The sequence below is a fragment of the Nothoprocta perdicaria genome, unplaced genomic scaffold (genome assembly GCF_003342845.1).
Source record: "Nothoprocta perdicaria isolate Ctin4 unplaced genomic scaffold, notPer1 scaffold_338, whole genome shotgun sequence".
Taxonomy (NCBI): domain Eukaryota; kingdom Metazoa; phylum Chordata; class Aves; order Tinamiformes; family Tinamidae; genus Nothoprocta; species Nothoprocta perdicaria.
The window spans coordinates 596,874-608,354 of record NW_020455575.1 but is presented as its reverse complement, the minus strand read 5'-3'; the positions used below and the strand labels follow the sequence as shown (position 1 = coordinate 608,354).

Sequence of the window (11,481 nt, the reverse complement as noted above, 5' to 3'; positions counted from 1 at the left end):
CAGGGGCAGGAGCCGGGACGGGAGCCGGGACAGGGGCAGGAGCCGGGACAGGAGCCCGGGCAGGGGCAGGAGCCGCTGACAGGCGCACGGGCGCAGGGAGCGCTCGGGCTCCCGCGGGCCGCGCACGGCAGCGCGGGGCGCTCCGCACTCACCTCGGCCCCGCGCATCGCGGTGTCCGCCCGAGACTCGGCGGGCGCCGCGCGCCCCGCGCGCCTTTAACGGCGGCTCCGCCCCGCGGGCCGGGCCGGTACCGGCCCCGCCCCCGGCCCCGCCGCTCCCGCAATGAGTCAGGGCTCGCGCCGCCCCAACGGCCCCTCAGCAGCGAGCGGGGCCGGGCGCGCAGGAAACGGCGGCCGTTGCGCTGCAACCGTCCGAGAGGGCGCGGGGATAAATCACGCTCGCGGGTGACACGTGCAGCCCCCGCGGCGGCAGGGCCGGCCCCACAGAGCGCCGGCTTTCCCCCTGCACCCGCCTGAGTCACAGAAAACGCGGAATAGAAGCGCGCTCCTCCGGGATTCTCCTCGAGGAAAACATGCGCGTGTAACTCGCAGGAGCAGGGCGACATTAAAGGAGCGTGCGTTAATTAAAGGCTGGAATGACTCTGTTGCAGGCAGCAGATGCAGCAGCTTTCATGTGGAGGTGCTGGCGTAGCCAGGCAATGGGGCCCAACTGGGGCACGCAGCATCCAAGGGCTGCATCCCGGCAGTGCCAGCTCCGCTCCGCAGGCTGGGAATGCCATCGGGAAGGGCATCCTTGGGAAAGGAGGGGCAGGCAGGTTTATAGCTGCGGGTATCTGCGCTGGGAGGATGCTGCCCCATCCCCTCGCCCTTCTCGGTCAAGGAAACCACATCACCTGGCTCTGCACTGATTGAGGTGTAGGAACGTGGAGACTATCGCAGCCCTCGCGGCTCAGCAGCACAGCTCCCAGCCTCCCCGCGCCGCCACTTCGGCTCTTCCAGACAAGTCTGCCCAAATCCACCCATAAACGCTGCGGGAGGCCAGTGACGGGGATCATACCCCTTCTGCTTAATAAAACAAGTGTTTGTAGGATCTTCTTGAACTTTAAAGCACCAGGTGCAGCGTGAAGGAAACCTTTCCCCCTGCAGATTCAGCAGGGAAACCGAGGGCATTCAGCTCCTTTGAAAAAGTTGCTCTGAAGCTGCCTATACAAAGAAAGAACTGCCCTTCATCCAGCATTTCCAAGGGACGAGAAAGCTCCTTTAGTGGGACACCAAAGGTGATGGGTGCCTGCAGCTTTCCCTGGGTTAGCTGGCTAAAAAAATGCTTATGCAAGAGGTCCATTTTTGCTAACAGGATGGCAGATACATGTGCTGTTCGCTAGCTCACGCTCCAGGCTCTAGCACCACCAACCAACCCAGCAAAACCCCGCGACTGCCTGTAGCAGCCTCGGTTCCTGCGAGCTTCCTGGAAGGACTGCAGCATTTTCAGGTATCACCGAGTCAAACGTGACACCGTCACCCAGGTGAGAGCCCTGGGCTTCAGCATCTTCATCAAAGCTGCACAAATTGACATAACACCCATCTGTGCAGGCAAAGAAAACAATGGAAATAATAAACTGTCTCTCAGAGGAAGAAGAAACAAAGCCCATTTTGCGTTACTGAAAACTTGGAAGAGCAGCCAGCTCTGGTCAGATAATGACTTCTATTGACATACATTCATCCCTCTGGAATTAGGAGTAATGGGGTCTAGAAACTTCAAACGCAAAGTATCTTCTACAGTTTCCCCCCAGCACAACATACAGTAAGTCTTAGCCTAAGGAAAAGGATATTACGCAGTCTTGCAGGAAAGGGCTTTGACCTCGTCAGAAAAGCTGCTGCAAAGCGGGGCATTCCCAAAGCCTGCCTGGGAATAGACCCATTACAGTCACTACTCCAGGTGGAGCGTCTCTGGCATCATCAGTAGATAGCGCTCATAGGCCCCGTGTTCCTGGATCATGAATCACCACTGCATCAGAAGAGGGTCTGATCGTTATCCATCTCCCAAGGGATCCATCTCCTGCAAGAGATTTGCACAGGATTTTACCTCGATGCACTACACCTACGTGCCATCACAGAGCTTAACCTATAGAGAACGTAGTTTCATTCATCCAGATGTGAGGCCATAGGGAGGCAGCCCTCCCCACACGTTAGGGGCCTGTGCCTTTTATCACGCTCCTACCTCTGTTCAATACTTAAGACCCACTAAAATGGGTCAGGAGAAAAGCTAACTTATTCAAATGGATTAAAACAACAGCTTAAATAAGCCGTACACAGATAGGAGTAACTTATCTAGAATAGTGCTCAACCCCAACAAAGAATACACCATACAGTTCCAAGAAAGCAGAAAAATATTTTAGAAGTAAACAAGAAATATACAAAGAGAAAAGATAAAATAATTTTATTATTTTTTATCATATTAGTAAATCTCAGCCATTGATAGGAGATCTGAATACTCAAGAGAAACATTCAGACTGACTGATTAGTTCCAAAATGCACTAATGTTTCAGGAGCACCACTTCGGAGCTGGGAACAATCTGCCTTGAAATGAGCCCTCCCACAGCGGATACATCAGCTGAATTAGTTTCCTATTGATACTCGTGGTGTTCAGAAATTCCGTATCTTCTTCCCGCAGATTAACATCAAAACCTGGTTTGGAGAAAAAGAGCAATGAAAACATTGCAGAGTAGAGCACGTGCACACACGCTCAGGGCTACCACCGTCCCTAAGAAAGTGTTTTCATGTAATACTAATCAATTTATTGCTAATGGAATGTACCATTATTTCTAAATGTTATTGAAACAAGTCTGGCTTTATTTTGAAGATCTCTGTTTTTAAATCACTCAACGGAACATTAAGAAAAGCTTCATTCACAGTGGAAAGCACTGAAAGGGACTTGAAATTTCATTTTCCTGGAAATCACTGCTCCAAAGCCTTAAGCACCTTGATCACAGCTAACCATGATGCATCATCTTTGCTATGCACTAAAATAACAGAAGCTCCACATCACAATGATCTATATAAGCCAGTGTTACTCAAAGTGCAAGAGAAAGCTTTCCACAAATATATTACTTTACTCCAGTACAGAAGAGACCAAAGTCCTGCTCAATGTTTTCTGCTAGCACAAAATAAAGCTGCAAATGGCCATGATCTCAACACACTGTTCTGAAGCAAGAGTAGTCTTAGCTGGACAGCAGCTGTTATTTAGCAGATCATAAATGTTCCTTATGTGTAGTATGGGGGAAAAAAAACAGTAAAAGAACCTTTTCCTGAAAATTCTGATGACTTCCAGACTAATCATCTTGATTAGAAGGCATTTTGGATCAGCACACAAATTCTCATACATCATGGGAATAAAAAAAAAGAAAAAAAAAGAGGGCACTTACTATTTAATTAACATAAGCTTTTTTTAAAAAAATATATTTTACTTCATAGATTAATCTTTCACCACCCTGAAGCTGCACCCAAATCAAGTGATTTCCCTACTTCCAGCTTGGCAACAACATCCTCGCTCCTTTAATGGGATGAATCCAGGTCACAGAGAACCATTAGGAAAGAATGAGTTCACAGAGAAAATAAAACTATCCCTGCTCTTCCTGTTAGCACATATCCCCAACGCTCCCCCACAAACAGCCCCATACACTTCACAGCCAAGTCAGGAATTTAACACCGGTTCATTATTATGGAATTGGGGGGCTTTAGCTTGAAATTCTTGGAAATCTATTTTTCTAGGAGGGAAATAAGAAGAGGCAGCCTTTAGCAGGGCCATATCCTGCCCCACACTCCTCCCCTCCCTTCCTGCCCGTGGAGCAGAGCAGGGTGATGCAGGTTACAGCACTGGGAAGCAATGCCCGCCTCATGGATTCAGATGCATCCCAGGCTTCGTGCTCCTCTGTAATAGCTTGTGTTGGAGGCAGCTCCCCCTTGCTTTGGCTCCTCAGAGACTCATAATTATTCTGTGCCAAGTGGCATTAGGTTGGGGTGATGCTGCAGGGACAAGAGCCACCAAATGAAGGTTGCATCAGAAATACTGTGCAGGGCAGTGTAGAAGTGCTGATGTTTTTGGGGAGCCTGCTGATGTTTTTAGGGAGACTGCAATAAGTGCCAAAGATGAAGTACAAGAAAGACTCCAGCACAGTGACAGGAAAGCCTGCCCGGGCTGGCCTAGCTTTTATTTCTCCCAAGTCGCTCCCGCCACAGCTGGGTTGCTTGGCGCACCAGAGTCAACCGCTCGGATGGGAGCAGGGGCAGCAAATCCAGCTCCGTCCAAGGCTGCTGAGAACGTGGGGTTACTACAGTCCCCTCTCAAACTGCCTCTGCAGCAGCTCTTTTTATAAGAAAATCAGCTGTTAACCACAGTGCAAGCAGGGCGGATACCCTTCAGCCTGGTTGACTTTGAGGGTTTGTGAATCTGGCTGCTTTTATAGTTTCCTTGCTACACATATTATAAAAGAAGTGGCATACTTGTCTTCACATTTACAGAAGGGGTACAGATACTGCAGAAACACTTCTACAGCCTGATAAAAAAGCATTCTGAAGTATTTAGAAAATCACTGTCATTATTTCTCAGCTAAAGGCTCTTAAGTGCCTCTAACTGCCAGTAAAAGATGAAATTTTTCAATATGCAAAAAAAAGAGGGAGGAGAGAGGGAGCCACTCGGACAGGAAGCTCCTTGGCTGCACAGAAAGTGGCCTCACCCTTCCCACTGATTTTGTTTATTTTTTTTCCTTTCCTTATTTGTTTCAAAAGAGTTTCCATTCCCTGAACAATCACGGTGCTCCTGCAAAGAAAGCTGACTGCAATTAGGTGGATAATACTGATAAATCTCTATTTTAAATAAGATAAACTTTATCTTAGCTAGAGTGGGCTGTCTTTCTAAGTCATGATCATAAATAACCTACATAACATGGTGGAAAAAGTGCATTAGATTTCTCAGCTGTAGCTGCTTGCCTTACTTTCAAGACGATGGTTACTGTGGGAAAATGGATATTTTGCTCTATCTTAACAAACGCCACTGTAGAAAGGTAGAAAAGTTTTCACTTGAGAGGAAGCTTCTGTTATGCATGTAAGGACAGGAGGTTCAGCCCCAGGGAAGAACAGGCATGGGATCTCTCAAAAATTCACTTGAGAAATGAAATCCTGAATTAAAACCCAACACCTTCAGGGGAGTGATCAAAGTAGTAAAAAAATGGAGTTAAACTTCCTTGTTTTGTATGTTCAGCACTTTTATATGCCATTGGTCTTCCAGGTTCTTCTGCTACAGAAGATGACTCTTCACTGTCAAAGCTAAAATACCATCAACTACTCACTTTCCAATTGCTTACTGTCTTACATCACATTATAAGCCAATAGATTATACTAGAGCACCCGTGGTGCTGTACAGGCCTGAGGATGGTCACAACAGTGACTAACACTGGACAAATACCTGGACTAAAATGGTGCCTTTCCACACTTCTGCCTTAAATAGAACCATGCTTTTATGGAAACATTATTTGATTATTCCTTTCCTTATTCTTGTCCTGCCTGAATAATGTAGATCTGATAACATGGTGTCTTCACTGCACAGTGAAAGCAGCTGCAAAAGCAAGAGTAAAGCATCTGTAATATAGGAAAAAATTAAAACAATGAGTTGCAAAGCCATCCTCACTGTAATTTTCCCATCCTCTGGGAAATCAGAACAAAATTCTAGTTCAGTTCTGTTCTGCTGAAGAATTAGCTGATACCCAGAGGTGTATTAGCGTGCATCTCACCAAGGCTAACCATTTCTGGTAGATGCTGCAAAGTCCTAAAATCTTTGGGACTATAAAATCAGCAGGCTTTATAAATAGGTCTTCATTTTGGAAATACTGACCCTCATCACACCAGTTCAACCAGGTATTTTTTAAACTTTCAGACACATCAACTTGCATTCTCAGATCCTGAAGTGTGCCAAACTACAAGCCAGATTTGAAAAGCTGGAAACTAATCTCTAGTGTGCAGATTCCTTATCTTTTTGGGGATAGCACATTATACAAGGGTTAATTAGTGAGGGCAGCATTTCAGAAAACATCTTGTATTTTTGAAATGATATACCATGGTTCAAGAGGCAAACATAGACAAGTTCCCTTATTTTACAAATAACTACCAGCCAATTTTAAATCGAGTTCTGCTCTCTGTAGAGAAGCTCTGCTTTGAGGCCAAGCAACACATGCTAGAATATATGATAGCTGAAAGTTGTTTCTTGATAAGAAACTAAGGAACTTTGCTTCATGATATGAATAAAGCAGAACAGCACTGGGAAAGCTGTCTCAGGAAGTCCACACAATATAAATCACAGTCAGATTTTCCAAGCCTTTCTAGACACAGGAACTCCTGAAATATCAAACCAACGTGAGTGGAAGTCAAATACTCAGTGAATAAAAGACTCTGCAGGTATATTTTTAAAAGAATATCTATGAACGATGTGAGTATATACGTTTGCACCTGTGCATGTGGGTATGTGTGCAAATAAGTTACAAAATTTTGAGGAACAATATGTCTGTTAATGAGCTCTCCTAGACAAAGTGAAAGCTAGACTGACTAATTCTCACTAAAAGCTAAACAAAACTTACCAGCATTTAGAATAGGAGAAAAAGATGAGTAATAATGAAGAATGCCTCCTTGTCTGGCTCTTAGAGCTTGCTGCTCAACTCAAGTCACACATTTAGTTTGTCTGTAGCTTGTTTGTCTGTCTATGCATTTCTCTGCTTTGTACTTCGACTAGGGGCTGGTAAATAATATGCATTAAGCTCTCTGGGACAGCTCAACTGCTATGCAAAAACATCTATAGAACTCCTTTTATGATGCTCTTATATACTGCTTATTATTGTGGGATCATGTTCTGACTGAAGTTTAGGTAGTAATGTGATAATTATTGTATTCATGTATTTTTCTCACCCATTTTTTTTCTTCTTTGTACATTGTAACCCTCTAAAAAAGTATGTTACAAAATTTATTTTGTACTTAACATTTGTATTGTACACTAATGCTTTTTATCTTAAGAAGTGATATCTCCTCATGACCCGATGCAAGGCCAGTGATACAAAGAGCAAGCTTTGCATGGGCTTCAGTGAACTACAGCTCAGGATTTTAGATGGCAATGCAAGATCTCTGTAGGAAGATATCATCCCAACAACATCTTTTGTCTGTTATCAGCGTTAAAGATTCCAAATCAGTTATCATTAATACCTGCAATTAAGCTTATGATTGCATTCTTCTGGCAACCTTCTCCAAAGACAAGTCACACGGGGTGACTCACGCGTCCCTGACAAGGGCAAAAGCTCAAACCTTGGTTCACTCCACAAGGCTGGGGTCCCAGGACACGTGTCTGCCATCGTGCAGGCTGTTCAGAATCCCAACATCATCCTCTGCTATCGTGAAATCAAACACCTAGGGAAACGCATATACAGTCAGCATAATATGGAGTATCCATATTAAACTCACCAAGATTCATTTAAAATTGAAGCAATCATTTAATTTTTTTTCTCCTTTTTGGAAGTTATTCAGAACTTTCTCTCATTGACAAATACTCTTCTATGAAGTCGAAAGGCTCCACTGTGACATTTGCTGCTTTGCGACTCCCTCCCCTCTTCATTCGCAGGCTCAGGTAAATAATTTCAGAGCTCCCTGGCCTCAGGCAAGGGTCCAAGACAGTGATAACATCAGAGTGGTTTGATAGCACCCTGTGTGGTCACTGGCAAAGGTGGCCATGCAGATCCCCCCCTGCAAACAGGGGCTCAGAGCTTCTCCATTACATTCCAACAGTTCTTTTCCTCAGAGCTTCAGCCAGCCACGGAATTATTTGAAGCACGAGGACCTTCCTTTCCCAAAGCTGGCAAAACAAAGGTTGTGTTGCTCTCCACCTTGTCCCTGCCTATGCAGGCAAAGCACTTTTGGATCAGCTGCTACAGACAGTGCCACAGCTCCTCGGTACTAACTACCTTGAAAAAGCAGGCACCTTTCACCATGCACAGGTCCGAAAGGGCCACCAAGTTCTCCTGCAGTGCGAGTGTCAGTGTCTCCCACAGCGTGCATGCTGGTGCCAGTGTTTTCCTAGCAGGTGTGTTACTCACATATTATCACTTCAAAAGCAGGGCTGCTCTGAAGTCTCTGCAGCAATTGCCAGAGCTCCTTCATGCCCAACAAAAAATCCGGCGGAGCCTGAAGTGCTGCCAGAGGAGCAGCTCCAGTCCCGCCTCAGCCCGGGCAGCTCTGCCTCCTGGCACACAACCTTTGAAACACAAACCACGGGCCAGCGCTTGGATAGAAACACTATATATTATATAGTCAGGGCTTAGTGACGTCCATGCTTTGCCCAAAGCCGACCAGAAATGGCCCAGACTTAAGCTAATCCACTGGGTAAGGGCAAGAGGGAAAATGAAAGGCGGAGGGGAGAAATGGGGTCAGGTAGCTGTGCCACCTTTTCTTCCAACCCAAGTGTTTCAGGTTTTGCCGAAATACAAACCCTCAGTTGTGCTGAACTAGTTAGTAGAGCCACACAGTAAACTTTGTAAAGCGCCTAATTAATCTGGGTGCAAAGTAATCAGGGGAAGGAGGGATTTTTCACCCAAATTAGTTCTCTGATTCAGTTCACAAACAGCTCTGCCACAGAAAGCAGAATAAGCAGCCAGGGCAGGAGCTGTACAACAAGTGCAGCCACCAAAAGAAAACTTCGGTGTTTGGGTAAATCTAAACATGCACACAGCCACGGGCTGAAGGCAAGAAGATTCCTGCTTTCTTGCAGGGTTCGTTCCTGATCTGCAGAACAATTCCTATCCCTAAAATATGTTTGGAGGTATCAACAGAATAACATTACCCAAGATGACACTCCTTCAAATCAGAGAACTAGAGAGAAGGAGATATGAATTAAAGACACTGGGTGTAAAGTGAAGAAAAAAAGGATCTTCCCATTTAAGTTGTGTACCTATCAAAAAAGGACCTATTCATAGCTGCAATGTATTGTTCTGTCACCATCCAAGTAGTAAAAACATGACTTATAAAATCATCTATGAAAGTTCTCTTTGAGGATATCTTTTTCCTGCATAGTAATTAAAATCCCATTTGATTTCTGAGATTTGTGGATTATGGTATTAGCCTACATTGCAGTAATTTAATGCTACTATAATTTGATGCTACTATAATTTGACAATTTTAACCGACTCGCCTGATGTAAAACTGGAATAGGAAAATAGGCAGGCATTCCAAGTACTAAAACAACAATAATTCGGATATTACTCAGACTTGAGTGTGCAACCAAATCTTACCTTGCAGTTTTCCTGTACCCTTTCTGGTCTTGTGGATTTTGGAATAGTGACAATCCCATTCTGAAAAACACCTCATCATTAAAACTCACAGACAGTTTCAAGGAAAATAATCTCATTTTCAAAACATTTCCATACATTCTTTATGCTTTCTGAGGTTTTCATTTTCCTTCTAGGGGTCACTGACCTTTCCACACGTAACTTCTTTTAACTGCAGTTACATACACTGGGCTTAATTCCAACACAGATTGCATGGTATATGTCAACTCAAAACTTTGTTTCACTGCTCTCTGCTTTCTGTTGAGCTACAGAAAGGGAATGAAGCCCCTGGTTGATTGCGACATCTGGTTGAAAAGTCTCTCTTATCAATGGTTCCTTTTTATCACTCTGCAATCTTCACACACGTAAAACATGTCATGCTTTGTGTTCTTCCTTCCAAGTTTCCAATACAGCTCATGGGACACATGCACATTAAAGGCAACAATCCTTTCTGCATAAGTTTGAGATCCATGTATAGAAACGAAACTATTTACATTTTGTGAGCCAGGTTGTTTTTACTGCCACCCTCCATTACCTGGATACTCCAGCGTATGCAGATCTGTGCTGGAGTTCTGCCATACTTCTTGGCCAGCTGGATAACAGTAGGATGAGTGAGGGCTTCACCTTTGGCTAAAGGGCAATAGCCTTCAAAAACAATATTTTTGTTCCTACAATAATCTACCAGCTCCTGAGGTCTTTGGAAAGGATGGTATTCAACCTAAGATAAATAAGAAGAATTTTTCTTCTTAGATAAGAAACCTTAGATAAATAAGAGTACATTTAGGAGAAACTGTTAATACTAATAAATAATATTTTTTCCTCATCTTCTTAAAAATACATGAAATGACTACTGCTTATATGCATGTGTATAATGGATTGATCTGACCAGGACCAGGTCTGATGTCTGCTTGGAGCGGGTGCCCAGAAGACCCTGCACACAGAGCCAGGCAGGAGGGGACCACGGTAGGAAGACCGCGAGTTACCAAGAACCAGGCGAGAGAGAAAAAGTCTCACAATAGCTAGTTGTTGGAAGCAAAAGAAAACAAAGGTTATTGGAAAGTAAAGGGGGACAAGAAGGATTTCAAAACAGTCAAGTAGCCTGGCATTTAGCCAAGGCCAAACTGAACCTCTTTATTATTCCTTATTATTTAAAAAAAACATTCCACAGCGTGCGCAGTGCTAGAAACACCCCTTCCTTTGCCCTTGGATGGAAGCGATGGCGTTTTCTTTGCTAACCCAGCAGAGCAGCACGTGATGCAGCTTCAGCTGGGTGACCGTGAGCAGGCATGCGGGGCACCCAGGCCCGGCTGCGCGCGAGGAAACGCTCTGCGCAGCCGTTACCTCAGCGCCGCGGCACTGGAAACGCGCTCCTGCCATAAAAGGGCCCAAGGACCTTTTCCTGTTTCTCATCCCGAGGACACGGTGTCTTCTGCGACAACAATAGCCGGGAACAATCGGCTGGTGCCCAGCCAACACGCTGAGAAAACCCCGTGTCCCTCGGAGCCTGGGCTGAGTCAGCCAAAGCTGCCAGGGCCCAAATTACGGGGTGGACTGGGGACCAAGGTTCAGGCAGCAGACACATCCATGCCTTCAACCTTTGATGTTTCTTGACCTCTGCGTGGCCCGCGTCTTTCATGTTTCTGTCTGCAAGCCTAGGGTTTAGGTCATACATTATTAACTTTTCTTGCACCTGAGCTGGCTAGAAAATATTCTAATCACACGTTATGCAAAGCAAAGAGGAGGAGACAGGCCGAGCAAGCGGCTCCTGCCAGGATCCGGTGGGAGCAAACGCAGGGCAGGCCCAACTCCGCGCTCCCATCAGGCTACGTCACGACCAGAACAGGAAAACAGCATCCAGGGTAACACACAGCACAGAGTAGAAAATATTGAGGGGGACTGATTTAAGTAACCAAGATTTTTCAGCATTTGACTCTACACCACCTGCTGCAAGGCGTTTTGGGGGCAGCCTGGGCACAAGGGGAAGAGTTGGGCCCAATGACTGTGTGGCCACCAGTATCAGACCTTGGTCTTTGCACCACCTTGCAGGTCTCTTTTCTGCATCTGCACTGCAGTCAGCTTCTCAAGCAAAATGCACAATTTTATAACCATCTTCCTTTATTTTAAGCCCAGAAATGATTTTTCCTGTAGAGCTAATCCTCAAAGAGTCT

General features: G+C 45.3%; 1 protein-coding gene across 1 annotated transcript in view; it reads right to left on the bottom strand.

Annotated features, from left to right (window-relative positions):
• Positions 1 to 2,387: 2,387 nt before the first annotated feature.
• LOC112951108 (uncharacterized oxidoreductase ZK1290.5-like) overlaps positions 2,388 to 11,481 on the bottom strand; it is a 35,853-nt gene continuing 26,759 nt past the window's right edge. Inside the window, exons 5-8 of the mRNA XM_026043731.1 lie at positions 9,849 to 10,031; positions 9,278 to 9,337; positions 7,302 to 7,403; positions 2,388 to 2,645 (exon numbers count right to left, since the gene is read on the bottom strand). Coding sequence (XP_025899516.1) covers positions 7,308 to 7,403; positions 9,278 to 9,337; positions 9,849 to 10,031 — 339 coding nt within the window. The 3' untranslated portion in view covers positions 2,388 to 2,645; positions 7,302 to 7,307. The remainder of the gene's footprint in view (positions 2,646 to 7,301; positions 7,404 to 9,277; positions 9,338 to 9,848; positions 10,032 to 11,481) is intronic.